General features: G+C 41.4%; 1 protein-coding gene across 2 annotated transcripts in view; it reads left to right on the forward strand.

Annotated features, from left to right (window-relative positions):
* The first annotated feature begins 15,760 nt into the window (after nucleotides 1–15,760).
* LOC114558290 (paired box protein Pax-7) overlaps nucleotides 15,761–25,784 on the forward strand; it is a 76,521-nt gene continuing 66,497 nt past the window's right edge. Inside the window, exons 1-4 of one of the 2 annotated variants that reach the window (XM_028582163.1) lie at nucleotides 15,761–15,858; nucleotides 16,692–16,927; nucleotides 17,137–17,281; nucleotides 17,466–17,594. In XM_028582163.1, the coding sequence (XP_028437964.1) occupies nucleotides 15,774–15,858; nucleotides 16,692–16,927; nucleotides 17,137–17,281; nucleotides 17,466–17,594 (595 nt within the window). In that variant the 5' untranslated portion in view covers nucleotides 15,761–15,773. The remainder of the gene's footprint in view (nucleotides 15,859–16,691; nucleotides 16,928–17,136; nucleotides 17,282–17,465; nucleotides 17,595–25,784) is intronic. The other variant, XM_028582164.1, reaches the window with a different exon arrangement.

A 25,784-nucleotide genomic window follows, 5' to 3' on the forward strand; every position in this document is an offset into this window, starting at 1 on the left:
TGATGTCTGTGAACTAGTTTGCGTATATTTCTCAGTAAATCCCATGGCAGGCAGTCTGCCGATTGCATTTCATACAGTTTGTGTACAAAGGTAAAATGTGGAGATATTGGCAGTAGAGGAAAGGTGAGACCAGGAGCCCTGCCTATCTGAACCAACATGGTGGACCGAGGCTACACAGACCAACCTACTGATTGCCGGTTTCGTCTTCACACTGAGGCTCCTGAAGAATATTTAAACGTCACCCATTTTGTCCCCGCTGTCATCGTCCCCACCCCCCCATCTGCCACCACATCTACAGCTCCCTATGGGGACATTTCTCGAAAATCTTAAATATCCACACATCTGTCCTATGTCAGAAAAATGCATGTCCTTCCAAGCACATTTTATTACCACAGCATTTGCAAAAAGGTTTGGTGTATTTAAGAATTTGGCCAGCAGATGGCAGGATGACATCACTAACATAACATTGTCTCCATACAACACTACAACTGCCAACCTTTCAGGGCCCTTTCCTCAAACGTTACTTAAGGTTTATTTGTAATTGGAGACATTCCAAAGAAGATAAAAAAAAGTTAAAGTAAACCTAGAAATGGAAGTGACATCTTTAGTTCAAGCTGTTCATTCCTAATCAAATTCACTAGACATCAAGACATAACCATTTGGTTTTTAAATGTGCACTGAGAAATGTGAATCTATTTCCTCATTAACCTGAGGCCTTGACACACACAGTCAAGTCAAGTCAGCTTTATCTATATAGCACATATAAACAACAAGTTGACGAAAAGTGCTTTAAAACCAAGGCAGATAGTTTGAAATCTGCCTCAATAGACAAAAATACATAAAAACAACGGACACAAAGACACCAAAGTTAAGTAGAGAGGCAGCTAAACGCTTAAAGCAAGTGATAAAAGTTAGGTCTTTAAATGAGATTTCAAATGTTGAATCGTAGAACAGACCTTAATGTGGGACGGGAGGCTGTTCCAACGCCTGGGAGCAGAAACAAAGAAAACTCTGCTCACCTTTTGGTTTTCCAGTGTGAGTGAGGGACGAGGAAGAGCTGTTGTGAGGATGACCTGAGTGACCTGGGGGCAGAATATGGTGTAAGCAGGTCAGTAATATATCATGTGGACTGGATGTGGTCCATTTAAGGCTTTGAAGACAAATAGTAAGATTTCAAAATCAATTCTGTATTTCACTGGTAGCCAATGCAGGTGAGCCAGAACAAGAGTGATGTGTTGTCTTTAGAAGTCTAGAGGCTGCGTTTTGGACCATTTGGAGCCTGGAGAGGGTGGCGTGGGGCAAACCAAAATACAAAGAATTACAATAATCAATTCTAGAGGTGATAAAAGCATGAATAACTATTTCCAGGTCACATAAAAACTGCTTTAATTAGGCCTTTCACTACACAACTGACTTGTTTGCCAAAGTGCAGTGTATTCAGAAAGATTTTTAACTATGTCATTGAAGTTAGCAGACAGGGGATCGAGCTCATTGGTTAAGCTGGCAACAGAGCATGACGCGCCAAACATAATCACTTCAGTTTTGTTTCCGTTTAATTGAAGGAAGTTTGCAGCCATCCAATGTTGTATGTCACTTAGACAACCAGAAAGGTGTTTCAGAGAGCAGGTGTCATTAGGAGTAACCATAATGTAAAATTGTGTCCTGTCTGCGTAACGACGATGACAATGGACCGGAGCACAGCCTTCAGGCTTTCATCGTGTTCCTCAGGTGTCGCGCCTGAGACTATGATGTCATCGAGGTAGCACTGGACCCGACAGGCCCTTGAGAATAGATGACATCATTCGCTGGTAGCAGCTGGCTCCCCATGTCAGTCCAAACAGCGCCCTCTCAAAGCGGAACAGGCCATCATGGGTAATGAATGTCGTTAAGCTGTGCCTGTCCTTGTGGAGTGGTGAACCTGGTGATAAGCGCTCTGGAGATCCATTGTAGACATTTGTTTTGCCCCTCTCAGCTCCGCAAACATTTCCTCCATGTCAGGCAACGGGAACCCATTGATCACGACTGCTTTGTTAGGCTCTCTCAGATCCACACAGAGCCATAGTCCTTTTCCCCCTCTTTTTGTGGTGACTACTGTTTTGTTTTTTTTATTTCCTCAGACACTGCTGCTCTAACTGAGAGGGCTAACCTGTGCAGTTTCTGCTGAACTGGTTTAAAGTCTGGGCGTACTTTCACTCTCTGAGTAAATCCCTTAGCACATCCTAATGCCTCCGCTGCCCCTTTTGCAACCACAGGGTCAAACTGGAGCTAAAGTGACCTGACCATCGATTATCTGTATTTTTAATGCAAAAAATAAGTCTCTGCCTAACACTGCAGACCCATGTTTTACTATAAACTGGATTCAATGCACACAGTCACCTAGCGCTAAGGTTGAAACACCACAAGGTCCAACATGGAAGCAAATAAAATAGGAGGGGAGGGGAGTGAGACTCCAGATGTTGCTGAGCAGTTTGCTGTGGCTGCGTATTTCCACAGAATTTAATTAAGTGGAAATTTGCAACATTTACTCCTGCACGAGAGTGCACATTGGTATTAGACTTTCTGGGTCTGTTCCCAATTCTTGTGGATAAGAGCTGGTGAGGTTGCGTGCAGGCACCAAAAGAGGTTGTAGTTGTAGTCTTTTCAACCACAAAGGAAAGCTAGAGGGGTATGTAGGGGCCAGAGCGTTTGGCAGGCAGAGACCGGAAGTGACCGGACGTGAAAGAGAGCATAAGGTAGAAATCGAGCTGTCTACCGGAGGACAAACTGTCTGTTGGTGGCTGTTGTGCTGTGGTGGAGTGTACCTCAGTATCAACGATTACTGCACTATATCTCTGCATAACAAATATTTGTTTGCTATGTAAATGCTGTTTGCTATTAGCCTTCCGAATGTCGAGTACAAACCTTTAACTAACGCCATGAACATTAGCATCTTAACCCAAACAGCGATCTTTTCCTAAACCTAACCAAGTAATGTTACTTTGGTTGAATTCATAACGGGATTCCCAGAGCCTTAAAATGTGACGCCAAGGGGTCCTGACCACAGTAAGCTGAACCCACCAGCAGGTGTAGCAGGCTTCTTCTGACCCAGATCTATGCGCATAACCTCGGATGACGCCCAGTTAATAGAGTGATAACGTTTCAAATGGGTTTATAAATGTAGAATTGAGTCATAACCCCTTATTTTCTCCAAACTTTAAAATATCCTGCCTGTTTTTAATTCAAAAACAATTTTTTTTTATTTGTCTTTATTTTTGTGCAGCGACATTCCTCAGTTTTAAAACTTTAAAATTAAAAACAGTTTAAAATACACAGATTTGTTCACTTGTTTTGAGAAGATAAGGTTTTATAGCTTTTAAGATGGGAGCTTTTGTATTGTTAAAGATCGAACAGCCCAGTCCAGAGCGATCTACAACACTGCTACTTTTGATACTTTAGGTACATTTTTCTGAAAATAATTACTGTCATTTTACTTATGTAAGAAATTCAATGCAACACTTTTATTTGCTTTCACTTTGATGTATTATTACTTTGTCATAAAAGGTCTTCTGCAGATTAATTATAGATTACTTATCCAATACACTTTTTGTCAAATTCAGCGAATATCTCCTCATGGTCCGCTAGCTGCCCGTTCTGTGTGTGCTGAAAACAAATCTGGTGTTCAAACACAGTCCTGGCTCTGTAAATGGGAAAGAAACAAAACAACGCTATTTGGTTGGTGCAGTGGAAAGGGTGTGGCTGTATAAGAGAAAGGGTGTGGATGTATAAGAGAAAGGGTGTGGATGTATAAGAGAAAGGGTGTGGATGTATGAGAGAAAGGGTGTGGCTGTATAAGAGAAAGGGTGTGGCTGTATAAGAGAAAGGGTGTGGCTGTATAAGAGAAAGGGTGTAGCTGTATAAGAGAAAGGGTGTAGCTGTATAAGAGAAAGGGTGTGACTGTATAAGAGAAAGGGTGTGGATGTATAAGAGAAAGGGTGTTGCTGTATGAGAGAAAGGGTGTGGCTGTATAAGAGAAAGGGTGTTGCTGTATGAGAGAAAGGGTGTGGATGTATAAGAGAAAGGGTGTAGCTGTATAAGAGAAAGGGTGTGGCTGTATAAGAGAAAGGGTGTTGCTGTATGAGAGAAAGGGTGTGGATGTATAAGAGAAAGGGTGTGACTGTATAAGAGAAAGGGTGTGGATGTATAAGAGAAAGGGTGTGGATGTATAAGAGAAAGGGTGTGGATGTATAAGAGAAAGGGTGTGGATGTATGAGAGAAAGGGTGTGGCTGTATAAGAGAAAGGGTGTAGCTGTATAAGAGAAAGGGTGTGACTGTATAAGAGAAAGGGTGTGGATGTATAAGAGAAAGGGTGTTGCTGTATGAGAGAAAGGGTGTGGCTGTATAAGAGAAAGGGTGTAGCTGTATAAGAGAAAGGGTGTAGCTGTATAAGAGAAAGGGTGTGGCTGTATAAGAGAAAGGGTGTGGATGTATAAGAGAAAGGGTGTGGATGTATAAGAGAAAGGGTGTGGCTGTATAAGAGAAAGGGTGTGGCTGTATGAGAGAAAGGGTGTGGATGTATAAGAGAAAGGGTGTGGCTGTATGAGAGAAAGGGTGTGGCTGTATGAGAGAAAGGGTGTGGCTGTATAGACATAGGCTGAGATTAGAAGGGACATTGAACTGTTTTCCGTGGTATTTTGACATATTCGAGAGGAAATGGCGATTGTTGTTATTTGTCATGTTGACGTTTGTGTGGCCATAATGTGTCACACTCACTAGTTTGAGAACTCACCTCAGTGAGTCTGCGACCTGCTGCAGAATTTCAGAGTGTATGCTGAGGTTACAGTTCTGAGTTACCCTGCTATGTTGATTTGAATGAGAATGTGTGTTGTTTTTATTTCTGTGTTGAACAGATTTTTTTCACACATTCTCATTTTCCACTTAGCTTCTGCTTGATTTCCTCTTTAATTCTGAATTCTTTCTGATGCCCAATCCCATAAATTTGACGTGTGTAGGACAGCGCCCTGTAGCTAAATGAAAAGGTGTTACTGAAACATCAGGGAAGATGAAGATTTCCTCGGGTTTAAAATTCATCTGGGGAGCTTGGATTAAATGTTTGTGTGTGAATCAAGTTTGGTTTTTGCTGAACCAACCTAAAAATTTAACATTTGCATAAAAGGTTCATACCAATAACTAGGCCCGGCCGACACATAAACTGATACTATCTTATCATAGAGACATTTTATCTGTGTATATGTCAGCTGATTATTAAGAGTGAATAGTAGAGATATGTCAGAGATACAAAGGTGAAGGGGTGCCTCAACACACAGGACAACTGAGGAAGGATCTGGAATGATGAGATCTGGAGCAGAGCTTTTAAAAGTGCAGCAACGAACATTTAGACATAAAGCATGTCGTCATCAGCGTAAGAAGAGCCAGTGCTGGTGTAGACTAACCCAAGCTGAAAGAAACCCCCTACTACATATATTGTATAAATGTGCAAATGTCTTAATACTGTTTTTAACTACTGCATTTATCTATTTATTTATTGAGTTGTTATTGTGTGGAATATATGAATGACTGTGTGGAGAGAATGTTTTTTTTGTTTAATTAGCAGCACCTTACAGAAGTAGCACTCAAAATTCGGTTGTACATTTTTAATGATAATAAAAGCATTCTATTCTATTCTAAAATTAAGTTGCATGTTAAACCGGGCCTACAATAAAGTGTAGGGCCTAACCGTAAAGCATTTTTTTTTGCATAGAATACTAATCTATGAAAATATTTTTTGGCGTGATTTTATAAATCATGTTTTTTTTTTTAATGTAAAACATACATGTGCCACACTGAATCCTTAGGATGAACTGTATCTGTGGAACTTAGAAGTCTCTAAGCTCCACAGATACAGTTCATCCTCCTAGTGTATTTCACAAATTGTGAAGCTGATTTATATTTGCTAATAATATTGATAATAATATGTTGGATTCATGTTAAGATATTTAAATTTTCTTGGAAACTTAAAAAAAAAAAGAACAGTAATTTGGTGGCCCCTGCAGTAACTCTGGGGACCCTCTAGGCTGTTGAAGATCTCTGGACTAGGGCTCTGATTCTCTGCCCAACCCGACCCGAAGGGTTTGGGCCGGGCTGTAATTTCTTAGGTCAGGGTCACACTAGTCTTTATCCTTGACGTTCCGCCTCCAGGATTGCTCCGTTGCCACCGAAAAATCCGCCCGATTTCACTCATGTAGGCCGGATATCCATCGCCTTGGGCTTCCTTTGTGTTGGTGTTCTAACCTCCGGTGGATTTGTGAGGACTATGGTTAACTGCTCCTCAGATCTCTGCAGGGTAAATCCAGACAGCTAGCTAGACTATCTGTCCAATCGGAGTTTTCTCTCGCACGACTAAAACTACTTTTGAACGTACACGTGTTCCACCAAAACAAGTTCCTTCCCGAGGCTATTTTGCAGCGGCACCGCGGCATTTCTCCGGCGCTTAGCACCGCCCAAGACGATTGTGATTGGTTTAAAGAAATGCCAATGGTTCCAGAGCACGTTTTCCTCCCATCCCCGAATGCTGTGTGGAGTAGCCAGACCCTCCTCCAGCGCGCTTTGGAGGAAGGTCCTGCAAAGCGAGACTAGGTTTACACAAATGTAGTTTTTAAATGCAGACCTCTGTGTGTGACCGCCATCTTCTGGATATCTATTCAGAATATCCATATTTTACTATCGTCTCATTGATTTTTTGCTGCTGTTGACAAGATCCATGTCATTGACAGCAGTGGCCTAGAACAGTCCTCAGGCTCCCACCTCTCATTAATAAGGAGACATGTTGTAAAATCTCTATTTAATATGGCATGTGACTGGGCTGGACACTCGAGAGGCGCATGTCACATGTCACAAATGCCTCTTACCACACTTTTCTTTATTTTCTTTATCTTCGAGCTGGGGCCCAAAGCTGCTGCTGTGGTTCTGGCTCGGGTTGTCCCTGATCACAGCTCCAGTGTGCATCTTTAAAATGCCTTTGCCCAGCTGATAGCTGTTCCTCATTGGATGGACATGTCTGAAACGGTTTGATAGTTTCTATGATATTTTTAAGATATAGATAACAATATGGCACCGCCTAGAATGTGTCCAGTGATAATTACAATTCTTTAATAGATGAAAGGATCTTCAATTATCGTCATTCTAAGAATAGGAGCAAGATTATAAAAACCTGACACTTTAAACCCACTTTGAGCAGCTTATTACAGAAAAGCGGTCAGAGTGAGAGTGCTGTCCCATTCAGCCTGCGAGGCAAGACAAGAAACGACATGCCACTTTACCTTGTTGCTTGTTAAGATGATTTGTAGTGCAGTGTAGCTGTCTTTAATGTCTCTAATGATAAACTTACAGCAAGCTGACTCACTGAACGTAAGCCAACGTCCATTTCTTCAGGCACATTCTGGCGTGTGTTGTCAGCCCTGTCATGTGTGTTCAATCTGAGTTTCGGCGACAAGAGAAGACCAAATGTCCTCAATAAGTAGGCTTTCGTTGGTCTCCATGCTCCTCTCTTCCCCTTCACATCTTTACAAAGAACCCCATTCACACACACAAAGGACGATTTGGGGATGAGAGTACACTGTGATGACTTGGATCAGTTACATTACAAGCTTGTTCACGGCACTCACTCACAATAAGCTCTCGTGTCAATTTTTGTTGATATATAAGAAAATAATATGATTTGATGCAGTAGATGCCTTGCTAGATTTAACACAAATTTGTGTAGCTACTGGAAAAGGAGACAACTGTCTTAACAGCATCTCAACTCAAGGTCCACTTACTAGCTTTTTTAGCACTTTTGATTGCATCTCACTGTTCGCATCGGTGAATTGAACTGGCTCAGTTGTGACACATTCACCCCAAGCCAGCAACCATGCACGGTGACAGTCTGACCATTGGGAGCACCAGTTTGGAGCTCAGTTCCGTGTCTCACCCGGGGGTTTGGGGGATCCATTTAACACTTTAAAGGTTCTTACTACACAGCACTTAAAAAAACTTTAAAGAATATTTTTTTGGGGCATTTTAGGCCTTTATTTCCATAGGACAGATGAAGACATGAAAGGGGAGACAGAGAGGGAATGACATGGAGAAAAGGTTGGAGTCAAAGGGGAGGAAACCTTGCTCCTTATGACCTCATAAGGAGAAGATTCCTGATCGGTCCATCTGAGCTTTCATTTTCTCAAAGGCAGAGCAGGATACCCAGGGCTCGGTTTACACCTATCACCATTTCTAGCCACTGGGGGACCATAGGCAGGCTGGGGGAACTCATATTAATGTTAAAAAACCTCATAAATTGAAATTTTCATGCCATGGGACCTTTAAAGTCAATGTGTGTATTTCCACTGACTGCGGAACTTGCTATCCACAGAGCTCCGCAGCAATTCTGCACACGGCAGATAGTGTGGGACAGGAAGTCAAGCACAGAAACAAAATAAAATAATTTTCAAAATAAAATACACCGTGCTCATGGGGGATCATATTTCCTGGCACTACACCTTCAAAACATCATAATGGGCGCAGACAGGCCTGAAACAAACTGTTGTTGGTTTTGTGGTTCTGTTTATAGAAACTACATCCTGTTATATCGTGCAATCATACGTGAAGTCGCGTGGCTTCAGCTGTCAGTCATGGCCGCAGCCGTTCCGCAACAAATACGGACCTGGTGGGTATTGAAGGATGGCGGAGCAAGGAGCCGACCCGCAGCGGAGCCGACCCGCAGCGGAGCCGACACGCAGCGGAGCCAATCTGCAGCTGTTCCGCAGTTGGTGGAAATATCCAATATTCCATGAACGTGAAAAGTTTAATGAATAGACTTCAATTTGACTGCTGCATTTACTTTGCTCAGCTTTGTGAAGCACTTCTGTTGGCCAAGTAAAGGTTGGAACCGGGTGGCTATTATTATTATTATTATTATTATTATTATTATAAATAATGTTCAGTTCAGAAAGAAAGACCGACTTTGTCACAAAGAAAGTGAAAATTTAGTTTAGCCATATAATACATATAATACAAACATTGTACCAAATGTAGCAAACGGATCTCGTGCAGACTGGAGATGGGTTTTTTTTATCCGCTCAGCATCATCATGCTATCCACTTTTGCTCCTGTGAAAAATTACTCAATGAATAGGCACTTCAGACAGTTATTCAGCACACAAAATGCATCTTGCATGGTGGATCTGTGCTGCTCGATCAACAAAATGGCAACATTGATCCCGGAGGTGGCTCTCAGCCTCATGAAGGTCCCATGCTCTGCTGGCCTGTGAGCCCGTCTTGTTCTCACTGTAATCGCCTGTGAAAAAAACAAGTTAGCGATGCTTTCGACAGAGCCGTAGCACGCCAGCAAACAGTAAAAAATACCCGACCATAAGAAATTAGCTATGTTTCCAGTGCTCGCTTTAACTTTTGGAAATCTTTGACTTCATTCTTGTATTTCTCACTGGCCACAGTATGGTTTGTATCTTTTCTCTTCAGTAATGCTAAATAGTTACTGCACAAAAGGGACGATTGCTGATGTATGAACAGCTTGGAACATACAGTATTTACTATTCACCTAATGCCTTCTCCATTCCCCCTAACCTCAGTAACCTGCAGGCCCCAATGGGATGTTATCTGTGGTGCTCAAGAGTGATTCCAGACCCACGTGGAGACGCTAGATGTCAACTCGGATCATTTGAAGTTTCAACCGATATGTCAGCCACACATTAGGGCACACTGCTGTGGAACTCTGAAAGCCAAAGCCCCTGCAAACCGACAGTTTATACACACTTTTCTCTGTATCAAATGCCAACTCTAAACTCTGTAATCTTAATTACAGAGGTTTGGCTATGGTGGCCCAAACAGCCAGTGCGCCCCCTCCTCACAACTCGAAAAAAAAGATGTTGAAATTGTATGGAAATAATTCCCTTCATTTGAAATTGGATTAGCGTTTAAGCTAACATTTGGGTTTCACTTGTTTAGTGAGACCTCCATGCTTTCAGATGCAGAGGCTGAAGCACAGCCGCCAATTTAGCTGCATAATTCTGTCTGAGTAGGGAACATCCTGTCAAGTACATTTGGATGAATGGAAACAAGGAAGAGAAGAGAAGAAAAAGAAGAAAAGAGAAAAAAAGTTGTAGCTCCACTTTTACAGTGTTAGTACTGCAAACATATGTCATTTGGCAATATCCCAAACTATAGTGGATTGTTACTCTCGAGGCATTGATTAGAGGAAGGTTACAGATTCAACAGAAATCTAGTATATTTCAATTGCATTTATTGTTTTTCTCAAAAGGAGGTGAAAACTGTGTTGTCTGGAGCAGGAAGGCCTGACTTTTGCTCCTTGGTGAAGTGGGGCATTGTGGGGCATCAGACGCATCTCTTTTCATGGCTTGGTCACCAAGATCGATTAAGTGAAACCAATTGACCCACTGCGTGGTAAATGAGGGCTGGTACTTTCATATGGCTCACACAGACTCTTTTCTTTTCAGCATTGATGAAGGCACATTTGATGTAACTGATTAATACAAAAACAAGCAACCAGCCTATCACATGATATGGAGGCTGCAGCACAGTGCATGTCAGCGGAGGACATGCTGGACACGAAGCCATCAGGGCCAAGTACCTGAGGCCAACTCCAAAGTGACTGTTAGCAGTGGTGGAAGAAGTGCTCAAGTCCTTTACTTCAGTCTTCAGTAAAAGTACTAAAAATACTTAATTTTAATTTTACGTTAGTAAACGTTCTGCATTGAAAATGTTACTTAAGTAAAAGTATGTAAGTATCATCAGGAAAATGTACTTTAAGTAGTAAAAGTACTCAATGCAGAAAAATCCTCACATTTTAGAAACTGGAAAAATTCTAAACTATATGTATATATATATATATATATATATATATATATATATATATATATATACGGAAGAGAGGGGGATGTTTTTTGATCATGCACATAAAAAAGAAAAAGCAAGAATGAAATCCCTTCCAATACCATGGATATAGTGCCACTCAGCCAGAACACCTTTTTCAGGCATTTTAGGCCTTTATTTCCATCGTAGAGATGAAGACATGAAAGGGGAGAGAGAGGGGGAATGACATGCAGCAAAGGACTGCAGGTCGGAGTCGAACCTGTGGGTGCTGCATCAAGGAGTCAACCTCTATATATATGTGCGCCTGCTCTACCAACTGAGCTATCCCGGCCACAGGGGAGGGGTTTAATTCAAACCACAAACTTTTTTCTAAACTTAACGAGGCGTTTTGGTGCCTAAACTTAACTGTCATCGCCGCATGATGCTCACTCTTTCTGGCTAAACTCCACTAGCACGGCCCTTGAAAGGACCGTCATCTGGCGGTGCCTGCAGCCGGCTTACAGTCACCTATCGGCGGCTAAACAACTGCCGCCGGTAGCCGGAGTCCTGGAACTCTGTAGCGGCTAAATCCAACCAGCAACTGCTGCTTGGAATTTAATGGTTTTATGGCACCATAGACTGTTCACGCTTTACTTATTTTTAAATACTTATATTTTAGATATATAATGGTCCATTGGTGAAGTAGCAAGTAGCATTGATCAATTTGAGATGGGGGGGAAGGGGGGACAGGTTGTAACATTGATTAAAAGAGCAGGCTAGGAGCTGCTTCAGATTGGCCTTGCCCTTTTCTACGACTGAGGCTTTTATTTTATATATCTGTGATTCTATTGTGTTCTTTTACTGACTACTGTACGAGTGTGTCAAACATAAAAAAAATATGAAAATGCAGTAAAATGGAACTGGTAAAATGATTCTTCTTTTTTTTAAATCCATCTGCTGATGAAGCTGATGAGATATGGCTGGAAGCGCCACAAAGCCCAACCAAATAAGTGGACCATGTGATAAGATTTTATTTTGTCAAACTGTTATTTCCAACGATAAAAATGAACTTTTAAACTCAAAAGGCTGGTAATGCTTTTTTATGGGATACCGCGTCCCTGTGGCATGGCCTATGTGGGGCAAACAAAATGCATGTTGAAACAACAAAGGCTGCAGTTCCACATAAAAATGTGCAACTCTCAATTGCTTGCCCTCACGTACGAGCTTGCCTCGCGCTACTTTTGTTGGTATTGAATGTGTCCAAAAGACTGCAGAATGTGGCAGGTTTGGTGAGCGCTGTAGGAAGTATATTAGGCAGTTCTGCTTCGCCTCGCCTATAGGGAGAAACTCAAACAAGACATAACAATGACACGGACCATCAGACTCGGCCCTATATCACTGCTTCAGCACTACATAGTGGTGGGTGGTTGAGGACAACAGTATAGACACGGACACGGACGTCGTCATTAAGGCGGTTACACACCAACCAGACGGCCGACCGTCGGCAGAAAAGCCAGTTGGACTGATCAGTCTCCCCGAGTTGGTCCAAAAAGAGCCTAGGACACACCAGATGAGACGTAATACGTCTCCATAACAGCAGGCGGGACTAATCTGTATTGTTGCCCAAAAAAAGCTGATTGGACGAACGTGTCACGTGGGTTTGTTTTCTCCAGAAATTCAAAGCCAGACTGTCACGGCGGCTCGTTCAGAATACGATCTCATATTGTACTAAAATAGTTCACTGAAACGTGTTTCTGAGAACATTTTAAGAGAGGAATAGGCCGTGCAGTGGCTGAATCTGTCTTCATTTCAGATCAACAAAGGTCAGATTAAAAGATCTTCGTCAGATTTTGAGAGGCTCTAGTCACGCTCATTCCGCTCGCCATTTCCGGGTGAGTCCCGACTGCCCCGTCTCCGACTGAACATGTCAGGTCGGCCAAAATGAACGCCGACAGCCCCCCCAGACTGATGACAGCACGGGACACACCGAACAGACTCGAGTCACTGACCTCGCCAGACTGTCCAACGGCCGATTATCGGGTTAGTGTGTCAGCGCCTTTAGTCACATCGGCATGTACATTGATGATATTGTCCCAAGGACTACTGTACGGACAATCCCAAATCAACTTGCCACACTGACCCCCCTCCACCCCCCCCCTCCCTCCGGGACCAGAGGAACAGTGATGTCGCCGGTGCTCGGGCCCTAATTAAAGCTGCCAGCAACGATGAACACTGCACTGGGCGAGGCGCTGGAGATGATGTAGGCCTATGGCAAATTTTGGGTCACTTCCTGTGTCCACTATGTGGCATTAGACACCATGCAACGTGCATTATGTTGCTCTGTATCAAGTGCATGTATCATGTAAATGTCATGTAAATGGGATGATCTTTGTCACATTAAGCTGACTTACTGTTGCCAGCAGGTGCGCGATGACTATGAGTTAACATCGGCCTGAAGATGTCGTATTTTGAAGATGAGTATTTTCCCAATGAATAAATACCAAATGGCTGTTGTGTTGTGACTACTATGTTATTTTTCTTTGTTTTCCTACCGTCATAAGGAAAAACCAACTTTCAACGACAATACTTCTGAATAATACTCTTTATTAACAGCTTTCAGAGCTCTTTGGAAATACCACACCATTCAATATCCCTCTTTCCTTCTTCATATTTGTATCTACAGCGTGAACATCCATCTCAGTATTGTGCACTGAACAGAGTTCCTGCTGTGAGCAGACCTACAGCAGCAACAGGAACCCTACTGGTCCACACCCTCTGCTATGTTGTATATATGTAGTCCCTGAAGAGATTACAATTCATTAACAGTCTATATCTTTCTACTTATGTGACACTCCCACTGTATTTTCTCTAATTATAAATTATTATTTTTACCCCATCTAGTTTGAACTTAGCGATATTAAATAATTCATTACATAAACTGATAAAACTAAATATAACTGCAAGTTAAACGGAAAATTACATTATTTTTTTTTTTTTTTCAAATGTACATCTAAGGTTGCAGTTGCGCTGGTCTTGCTCTTCCCATTTTTCCTTCGGTGCTCGCCTAGTAACCATCATTGTCCACTACTGTTCACGATCCATTGTGGGACAGTTTGAGTCCGCTATATAGGGTATATACAAACACTACAAAATGGCCCACCTCTATCCTTTGGGCCACGCCTACATACAGCTTTTCCGTTTCCCTTTTTGTGTGCCATATTTGATTCCCCTTTTCTTATTTCTATTTTTCAAATTCATCTTTACAATTTAAGCTGTCAGTTTGAGCATTTTCATTTAAGCTTTTGCACTTTAGATTTCACTTTTTGCATTGTCACATTTTCAAATGATCATTTTACATTTTAAATCAGCTTTTTTCAATTTCCTTTTTCTTATTGAGTTTAATTATGGCCTGATCATTCCTTAGTAGTGTAGTCAAATCATAATCTTTTTAATTTTCTATCTTTTTATTTTTATTTGGACTTTTAATTTTAATGACTAAAAATATCCTCCATAGTTTACAGTGTGTCTTGTAATCCTACATCACACCTTAAACTAGGTGAATGTTATTTGTATATTTTTGTAAAGCCTACACATATAATGTTGCATTTCTATACATGTATATCAATATACAAATTCAAAAGACAAAAGAAAGCTATGCTGCATAAACAGTAGTGCGCTAACTTTGGAGTCCTAATAGATTTGGCCTCTTTACTATATAGACCACTGTCCTTTACTGTCACATTTGTGATGGATATCATAATCACACCTGGTCAACTGTGAGTCAAAATCTTTCTATTATTTATTTCTCAAAAAGCATGCGGAGATGGTGGCAGTATCTGTAGAATGCATTCCCGCTGTTTTATTATTTCACTCGTGCAATATTGTGTTAACGCCATAATTCAACATACAGATTTCTGACCTACTTAACATTACATTACATATTTTTAGGTCTGCATTTTCATGCCCCATAGAGCTTCATATTTCATATCCCATGTTTCATTTCCAGTTTTTACAGTTTGCTAGTTACTGCATACTGTGTTTTGCTTTTCTTTCATTTGTTTTATTTGCTCTTCAAATATGTGTATTTTTTCTATATAAGCCTTAAAAGAAAAAATACACATATTTAATATAAGCCTTTTCTATATAATACATTTTATTTATATAGCGCTTTACATGGTACTCAAAGACACTTAAAGACACAGTAAAACCAGCACATTTAGCACATTAAAAACAGATCAAGCAATAAAACCAACACACAGAACAAGCATATTAAAAGCAAGTAAAACAATAAAACCAGCCCAGCAGTGGATCATATGTGAGACTATTGAAGGTGGAAGGCTTGATTTAACATAATATAAGTGTGTGTGTGTGTGTGTGTGTGTGTGTGTGTGTGTGTGTGTGTGTGTGTGTGTGTGTGTGTGCGTGCGTCTTTATCCTTTCGTTCCCATTGGCTGCTGAAACTTGTTGGAGCTTTTCTCTCTGGAAAAAGAGAAAGCACCAAGAACCTATCGGTGCTCGCCCCCACCCCTCCCCTCCCCTCCCCTCCCCATCCCCTGGCGAGCCCGCCTGGTCCAGACTTGTCCGGGAGACCGTCAAAGTAGCCCAGCCTTTACACCGGTTAAATAAGCTCTATGTTAGAGACAGCACTTCCACGTTGTGAGCACATTAACAGTGACAGTAACAGGATTCCCTGCCGCTCCACACACAGCGCTCCACCTGGTCCCCGAGCCCCGTGGTTCTGGTACTGACTCGGCTTTGTCTCCTCCGCCACCCACCGGAGCCGTCACACATCTCCACCTTCAAACACTCGCGACCAACAAGTCCAGTCTGCACTTGAACTGGACATCTAAAACGTGTCCGTCTTTCTTTTTTTTTTTTTTTTTTTTTGGCTTCTGTTTTCCATTTGTATTTTTTTTTTTTTTTTTTTTAAATGATACAATGTCGTCTTTGCCAGGAACGGTACCGCGGATGATGCGCCCGACTCCCGGACAGAACTATCCCCGCACTGGATTCCCTCTGGAAGGTAGGCTGTAAGCAGCTGCCGCGGAGCCGCGGGACGGGGCCTTTTCCACCGGCGGAGAGGACATTTTGTGAGGAGACTGAAAACTGGAGAGCTCAATTTGAAAATAAAATATGCTAGGCTTAGACATGAAATTCTTTACCTTGACAATAGCCTGGACATGACTGTCCAACAGTCCTACCTTTTCACCTTTTTTTTTAATCTGTGTGAGTGTGTGTTTGAACAGAGTAACAACTTTTTCTTTTCTTTTTTGCCGTGAAGGACAGGTATTAAATTAAGTAGCCTAGAAGCTTTTTTTTCACACTGCTAAAATTGTAATAAGATGTTAGAAATAATTACCCTACTAGGTTAAATATTAAAGACTCTCACTTAATTTATTAATGCAGTGATCATTTTGTCAACGAACTGAAAATGAGCATTAAATCCCAAGGAAAACCTAGACTTCTCATAGCCATAAATGCTGGATTTCTTCAAGTGCCCTGTGCCTGGAAATCAAATCAACAGGGAGAAGCAGAGGATTAGGCTACATCAATATTTGGAGGGCGTGATGGTGAATAGACGGACAGAAGGAGTTCTTCACCTCCTCTAGGGTCGGCTGGCACTGTGAAGTGGCATCCCTTTATGCCAATCTGTTAACATTTATCATTATTAACATTATCATTTGTCATTTGTTTCTACAATCCAGACATGATTTACCTGAATTACTGAGGCCTAGAATAACAGCAGGCCTATGGTTATGTTTAGGCCCACTTTTTTACAGGAATGTTTTCCTATTTAAACATGTGTCATGACTCCTTGTGAACGCTCCATGCTGAGTGAGCCTGTGTTGCCCGCAGTTTCCACTCCTCTGGGCCAGGGGCGGGTCAACCAGCTCGGAGGGGTCTTCATTAACGGCCGGCCGCTGCCCAACCACATCCGACACAAGATAGTGGAGATGGCCCACCACGGGATCCGGCCCTGCGTCATCTCCCGCCAGCTGCGGGTCTCTCACGGCTGCGTCTCCAAGATCCTGTGCCGCTACCAGGAGACCGGCTCCATCCGGCCCGGGGCGATAGGAGGCAGCAAGCCCAGGGTAAGAGCGAAGAACCGGAGGATTAGACCCTAATAACAATAACAATAATAATAAATTACATATAGGCCTAAATAAGATTTTCATTTAATGTAGGCTATTTAATTATTTTGTATTTAATGCTGTTTGAGTAGGTATTTTTTTTCCTCTAAGTAAACGTGTCAGGAGTGTGTAACATTGTGTGTGTGTGTGTGTGTGTGTGCCACCTGCAGCAGGTCGCCACGCCGGATGTGGAGAAGCGGATAGAGGAGTACAAGCGGGACAACCCCGGCATGTTCAGCTGGGAGATCCGGGACAAGCTGCTGAAGGACGGGGTGTGTGACAGAAGCACGGTCCCTTCAGGTGAGGCTTCCTCTGGTAAGCCGCATTTCATTACATCTCTCATTCTCCGCTCTTTTCCGACTGGAATAGAAAAACAAAATGTTGAAATTGAGGCCAAGGTTGGTCATGCTATTATTACTATTATTATTATTATTATTATTATTATTTTTATTATTATGAGGCTATTATTCGGCTAGTGAAGCTGCCTCTGTGTTCGCAGTGAGTTCGATCAGCCGTGTACTTCGAGCTCGATTTGGAAAAAAGGACGATGAGGACGAGTGTGATAAAAAGGATGAAGACGGAGAAAAGAAAAGCAAACACAGCATCGACGGCATCCTGGGCGACAAAGGTAGGCCACAGGAGACACACAGCTGTAGGCTGGGCAGGCCGGCTGTCATAGCGAGGACTTGTCTACAAATTGGGCCTAAACGGGCGTTTTGTCGCTGGGGCTTTTCCTCCTTTAAGCGGTTCTCCCAGCAGACCCAGAGCCGCTCCATTATTTATGACGGGGAGCTCCCGTGGCGCTGCTAAACGCTCCATTAAAGCAGGGCTGACAGCTGACCGATGTGCAACTCAATATCAATTACAGGCGGCCTGTCTCCGGGGACAGGAGCCAGAGGCAGGCCGACTACCAGCGGCCTGACTGCGGGGGCAGGAGCCGGAGGCCGGCCGGCTCTCAGCGGCCTGTCTGCGGGGACAGGAGCGTGAGTCCGGGCGGTTCTCAGCGGCCTGTCTGCGGGGACAGGAGCCAGAGGCCGGCCGGCTCTCAGCGGCCTGTCTGCGGGGACAGCAGCCATTGTAGGTGTGCACAAAACCAATTCGCCACCGAATTTTTTGTTGTTGTTATAAATAAAAAATAATAAAGGACGAATGCAAAAACAACAACAACAATCCCATATCATATGAACGTTAGTCACCTTTTGTTAAGTGAGTTCTGGTTGCTTCCACCTGGTTGCAGGCCCCTATTTAATTCATACATCAGAAAAACACACCCCTCTTAAACGTTTTAAAGCAAGTTTTAATGAAATGTACAGAAGGAAGGAATTTGATCCGTAATAGGCCTTATGATTAAGATGGAATTTAGAGCTGCAAATTCATTATTAAATTAATCGCCAACTATTTTGATAACCGATTAATCGAATTTCTTTTTTTCATGAAAAAAAACAGTGACACTTGTGTGATGTCAGCTTGTTAAATATGAATATTTTCTAGTTTCTTCTCTCCTCTGAGACAGGAAACTGAATATCTTTGAGTTGTGGACAAAACATTTTTCACAATTTTCTGACATTTTACATCATCCACACATTAATTTACAATGAAAATAATCGGTAGTTGCAGCCCTAATAGAATTAAAGGTGGCTACATTTCTCTCAGTTTCTCAGTCAGAATTAGTAATGAAATTGAGACATATTTTGAATTTGGTGTATAGGCTATATATATATATATATATATATATATATATATATATATATATATATATATATATATATTATAAGATAGTTAGGCAATTACATTTTTTCCATAGAAGTTTCCCACCGTGAATACAACATTTGATATGTGGTGTTCCTGTGTGAGTGGAGCGGCTCTGGATCCGTTGTCTCTCTGTGGGCCTTGTTTGATTGGATCAGCTGTCCGTCCAGTGGTTCCTGACCGCTGGTTCCACTGGTGACATTTCTTTCCAAACAGTTTGCCTTTTCATGTCCTTTAAAAGATCAGCCTAGCTAGTGTCTACTTCTGTCATCCGGGCCTGGCATTTAATCATTTGAAGACTTAGCCTATTACAGCTGCTAATGAAACCGGTGTGTGTTGAATAGGCGTCTGTGTTGGAGAGGGGTGTAATAGCTCCAAGGCATGGTAAGAAATATATTTATCCCCTATCAGCCCTCACTCTCACAGTTCCAGGCACATGCATTCTGTTGAAGGGCTTTAAAGCAGATTAAATTGAGCCTTTTATTTCTTTTCACTTTCATCTTTCAGCGGCTCACTTCGCGGTGTGGTGCCCGCGGCGCAAATCTTGAGATTTTAAGGTTTTTCTCTCGTGTTGTTTAGATTGTAATTTTAAATATTCATTTCATTTGCTTTTATGGGATTGTTTTTGGAGGCATGTTGGCAGAATCTCAAGGAGAGCCGAGTGTGTTTCTGCACCAGTATTAGGCTGAATGAAAGAGTTGTGACTGTGGGCTACTGTGACTGATTCAAACACATGGATGAGTACTATTTACATTTCTCATTTTTCATCAGATAAGCTTCTGTTTTCCACATGACATGCTGGCACTAATATACAATGGGAAACAAACTACATCAAATAAGTCAGCTTTATTTCTGCACAACCGTAAAAAAGCAGTGACTAAATGTTTTTAAAAAAATACACATAAAACAATACAAGAAAATGCATTACATGAGATTTATAATTCAATCTTTAGGATGAACCACTTTGTAATTAATAGCATGCTTTTCTACTCTTCAATTTGCATATTTTGACAGAACTGAAGAAGAAGTTACTCCACATGTATCATCATATCTCTGCAACAAGATACTGGTTGACAAAATATGATGAGTGTGGCTCTTATGCTTTTTGTATATTCAGTTATGATAGATGTTAATGTTTGGAATCTATAGATATGAAAAGCTTATAATCGGTATATTAATTAGTGCACTGTAAATATGTAGGATAGTTTCCAGAATACACAGGTTACAGACAGTTGGTTAAAGTAGTAGTTTGTTTATAGAGCAGGTGTAATGGACAGGCCAGGTCACCTATCATCGCATGACTGATGCACACTCTTTTCATCTGCAGCATTTAGTCAATATGCTGTTTCCCAAAGATATACATAACCTGCTGTAGGAAGAAAAAAAACAAAAAAACAGTGTCAGTTTTGGGGTCCAGATTAAGCCTGGTTAAAAGAAGAAAAAACGTTGACAGTGAGGATGGAGAGAGCACTTCAAACAAATCCAGTGGCAGTGACGAGAGGCGGCTTTACAGCGAGCGCAGGCGGTGGGAAGTTCTATTGCAGCTATTAATAACACTTTTCCCCGGGCATCCGCACTTCCTCCATCTGCACATTCTCCCAGCTATTTTGCCGGGTTGAAATTGATGGAGACCCAAATGTTGGCTGGAGATAACACAATCATCACAGCCTCGGTCCTGGGCTGTGCATCCGTGTATTAAACTGGGATTAACCTCCCCTTTCTCCCCCGCTGCCTCGCACCAAAAACTCACATTTTTAAGAGACACATTGAAAAAAAAAAGAGAAGACAACGGGAGCGGAAGCCAATGTGCAACATAGAGAGGAAAGGTATCAACCGTAATAATGATGACGATCACCATCATCGCCAGGATAATCATTGGGTTGAAATGATAATCGATTGATCATTGAAGTCATTTATTAAAAAGAAAAATCCCAAATCTTTTCTGATTCCGTTTTCTCTCTTTAACTCGCTTTAGTTCCTGGCCTGTGGGACAGATTAGGGCAGTTTGAACTAGTCATCCACTAAACTGCAGATGGAGGCTTGTCTTTGAAATTATAACGACTAAAGAAATAATTAAAATACACATGATGAATCTGTATTTAATATACATTTGTAATTGCAGCCCTAATCTTTACAAACATTTATTTAAGAAATGAACATGTCATATTATCCATACCATAGCATCAACATATGATGTTTTTTTTTTAAATATATATTGTAATAATAAGTATTGTGATAGGCTATAGCCAAATTTCTGGATGAAAATGCCTAATCCAGAGTCAAGTTCACAACTTCCTCATGCTGATCAGTCCTGATCGTTGATTTGTAACACCAGAAATATTAAAAGGGGTAGGTCCCTTGGTACAAATGGTATAAAAGAAATGATGTGACAACAGACAAATTCATATGGAATGTATATCATCATATAGTCCATCCTGAAATTTTCATGAACTGAAAGTTATTCATTTAGTTATCTAGTAACCATTGGTCATGTTTTCTCAACTAATCATTCTTCAGGAGGAGAAAATAATCATTTGTAGTCAGTTCTTTCATCAAAACAAATGTCACAGCAACCCAAAACCAAAGCCTTCTCAGCCCCCCCCCGCATTTATCGCTGCATCCAAATCACGTGCAACATCCCGTTAGTCCAAGCATTTGTCACCATAGGCGTATTTTACAAAAAACTGGCCAGTGCATCCCAAAAACCTATTATAATGTCCTTTACATTAATATAGACATTTGTACTATAAATTGGTGCAGAAGAATTCGCTAGAATGCAGAAAATGAAGTGAAAATGTAATGTTAACCCCAAAGTTAGGCCCTTGTTTGTCACTAATGAGTTGTCAAGATAGGGCCCTTTGTTTCTCTCACTATGCCTCTAGAGTCGTTACTCACTCCGAAGCAAATCGCCGTCACTCTCTCACTCGCTCTACCACACACTCCCCACGCATACACACACACACACACATGCGCCGGCCCTTCTATTCTCTTAAAGAGATCGACGCACACACCAATGCACAAGTATGAACTTCAGGCCACTTATGTAGGCTGCAGAGAAAGCTCTGCGTGGAGCCTCCGCACAACCATAAATCACACTATTCACATTCCATTCACTGGAGCCAGGGACAGGTGGGGTAGATGTAAAATATGATGCTAATATATAAGATATAGTGATAGCTGTGATCATTGGCTCTTTCAGTCAGAGAGGACCAACCAGCTCATGGTAAAGTGGTGTAGCTGTCACCGGTGATAAAGCTCGGGGCTGAGTGGAGGCAGCAGCGTGGCGCTAAATTACATCCCCGTAATCCATATCCTCTCCTACAGATGAAAGGGAAGCTGTTTTTATTTTTTGAATAAAAAGACAATATTTTGTCGTAATTTGCAAACAAGGTTCCTGATGTGGCATTTAAATGTGGGCTAAATTAGTTGTGGAGCCAGATGCCAAGATGCCATCCGTAACCCTTTCAATGTTTGATCTGTTGACAGTAGAGATGTACAGATTACAGTAGTCAATCTTCTTGGATCTCAAGAAAACCATGATTTTTTTGTTTGTTTGCATACCAGTTTAAGATTATTAAGAGCATTAAAGAAAAGTGCAGGTTGTGCCATGGTCAGGCACACAGAATCAGCAATACAATTGATACAATATGTATCAGTATCATCAGCGTAAAGATGAGCTTCTGTCAACCATTCAAAGAAGAGACAATATCATTCGTAAGAAATGGTGAAGAGGACTGGAGCTAAAATGAAAGCTTGCAGCCGGCACAGCCTTTGTTACTGGCAGAGACTCAGACTGTGCACCTCCCGCCTCCACACACCGATGCCTCTCAAACACATTATTCTGAAGGAACCAAAACCAATATTATATCATTTCTGTAAACGCACAAGATGATCAGCTGTGTCCAAAGCTTTTGACAGATCCACAAAAAGGGCAGCACAGTGTTTCTTATTATCTAATGCAGATACTATATCATTTATAGCCAAGTCGTGGTGTGATTAGCTCTGAATCCAGACTGGTGCACCCTTGAAACAGTCATTTGCTAGCAGTAGTGTGCATGCGGAACATGCGGCTGTGATGTTCCTGCAGTAGCATGCTGACCTGAGGCTTAGATTTCCTGAGACGCCTGTCTGGTAATTGCCCATTTGACCCCCCCCCACCCACCCACCCACCACACACACACACACACACACACACACACACACACACACACACACACACACACACACACACACACACACACACACACACACACACACACACAGACACAGAACCGCTCCGAGGCTCCCATCCTCTGCTGCTGGGCTTATCATTTCATCACAGTTCATCATATTAGCTGGTGCCAGCGCTGCTTTCAGGCTCGCCTGTCTATTAATTAAAGCCCATTTGACCCCCACCCCCCCACCCACCCACACACACACACACACACACACACACACACACACACACACACACACACACACACACACACACACACACACACACCAGTGGTGGGTGTCTGTTCAAAGGGACAGATTCTATTCTATTTTGTTTGCTCTGATGACATTCAGAAGGAATACCTCAAAATGACCATTCACATATCAATTACTCACTGTGTTCGCCCTGAATTTGTGAAAATAAAAACATTCATCACAGGTTAGAGTTTGTAAACTGATTTTTTCATATAGTTTTGTGTGGCCCTTTATTACTTCAATGCATCAATACTTTATTTATTTTGATTCTCCATTCACAATGGAGGCATGCCACAATAACATTTTCTTCACAAATTCAAGGCAGCACTCGGTGAGTAATAGAGCTGCTGGGATGACTGATTAATCGATTAGTTATCACCTACTACATTAATCTCCAACTATTTTGATAATTGATTGATCAGTATGTGTAATTTTTTTATGTAAACACAGTGAAACGTATGTGATGTCAGCTTGTTAAATGTGAATATTTTCTAGTTTCTTCTCTCCTCTGGGACAGGAAACTGAAAATCTTTGAGTTGGGGACAAAACAAGACATTTGAGGATATTTTTTAAAACACGAAATTTGAGGATATTTTTTAAAACACGAGTCAACATTTTTCATTATTTTCTGACATTTTAAAAACCAAACAACTAATCCATTAACCTAGAAAATAATCGACAGATTAATTAACAATGTAAAGAATCGTTAGTTGCAGCGAGTACAGTAATTGAAATACAAATGGTCATTTTGACACCACATGAGTTCATCTTTCACATGCCTATAATGGGTATCAAGGTGGGTTGCTCTATCTACGTATATGGTGACCTCTCAGCCAACAACATGTTTTAGAGAACTCACCCTGAATGCTCCCAGTTGCAATTGATGATTGTTTTGAATATTTTGTCACTTTAGGCCAAACTCCCTGTGTTCCTTATGTAGGATGAAGGGGTTAATTGTTGGATCAGGAAGCTGGCAGGGCCGCCTTAGAAGATCCCACTGTGATCCCCATGCTGGGAAACTGGGTCACTGTGGCAGTACAGGGAGCAGGATGAAGCAAAGACACACAGGAAATAAGAGTAGCAAGCCTAACATGTGAGCTCAAATGCTCACACTTTTTTAATTTGGTAATATGTGTAATCAACAGAGTTTTAGTATTAGCTCAGCGGAAAAAACATCAACAATTGAATAGTGACACACTTAATAAGGCCAATGATTAATGAGTGAGTCAGTGTATCAATGTATATGGATGGTTTCAGCTTATTTAACATGTCTAATAATTCATCCCAAAAATGCACAAATTTCACACGGGGAACACATTCCACCATTTCAGAATTTCATTTTTTTAGACATTGCATGTGAAATATATTTGTTAAATATACGTACATTCAATATACATATAATTTTTAATGAGGACAATAACCAATATTAAAATGTCTCATAATTTGGCAAAAGAATAAGGCAAAGTCAAATATCTAAAATCAAGCTAATGTTATGCCTGACATGATACCAAACTACTCGCTCTGAATCATTCATTAAATCAATAAACAGAAACACATGCAACCCAATCCCATGCTAAGATCATATCTTAACAACATTCTGCTGAAAGCTGATTAACGCTGATTCTGAATTGATGCTCAGCTGCACCAGCACGTGGCTGCTAGGAATGTCACACATAAAATAATAAGAAAAATAAGGTGTGTAGGTATCAAATGGAGAGGAAATGGCTTCAACCCAACAACAGTAACACTCTTTAAAACACAACCATTCAAGAAATAAAAACAGTTATTGGCTTTTACTTTTCCTGATCAAACAGACAAACTAACTCATTGACAACATCACATTACTTTGCATTTTCACATTTTAGAGGCCAATCGGTTAAGAGATTGATAAATGCATGTAATGAAATAAGCTTTACATCATTGTTGTAATTAGAACCTAGAGTGCAGCTAATTGTACGTTTATTCTCTTTTTCAACACCCATTAGCATTTTTGTCGGGGCTGACCTACTTGTTGATTTTTCTTTATTTCTAGAAGCACTTTGGACTTGTCAGTGATGTCTTTGAGAAAACCAATAGATATATGAAGGGGAGCTGCTGAACTGAGAGGGGCTTTGAATAGGAGAATAGCAGCCCACTTCTTTGCCATGGAGTGTTCAGTAGCCATCTCTTAATCCTCCTTTCATTTCGCCGACAAATGCCAAGAATCTTGTCTGGCGACCCAATGGGAAGCTGATCAGCCAACAAAAGAGGGGCGCTGCACAAAGAGCCAACAGGCCGAACGGGGAGGAGGGCAGTCAGAGGCCTCGGCATCCCATTAACAGCCCATTTGCAAAAGGATACACACAAGACAATGGCAAACAGAAACAAAATCACAAAACACAGCACAAACAATATGGCAACAGCAAATTAATAAAATGTCAACACTTTAACTGAGCCCTTGGTGAGAACCCCCACAGCTGTGTCATCGAGATAGATTATACACAGATATGTTTTTAACGAACCCATTTAGTGGTCAGGCTTTGTTCAAACACATAGAACGTTTTATAGTTACTGGACATCTCAAAGTTTCCAATTTGTTAATTTATATAATTTTGAATATTTCCATTTGATGGAATGTAAC

This window comes from Perca flavescens, chromosome 7, assembly GCF_004354835.1.
Source record: "Perca flavescens isolate YP-PL-M2 chromosome 7, PFLA_1.0, whole genome shotgun sequence".
NCBI lineage: Eukaryota > Metazoa > Chordata > Actinopteri > Perciformes > Percidae > Perca > Perca flavescens.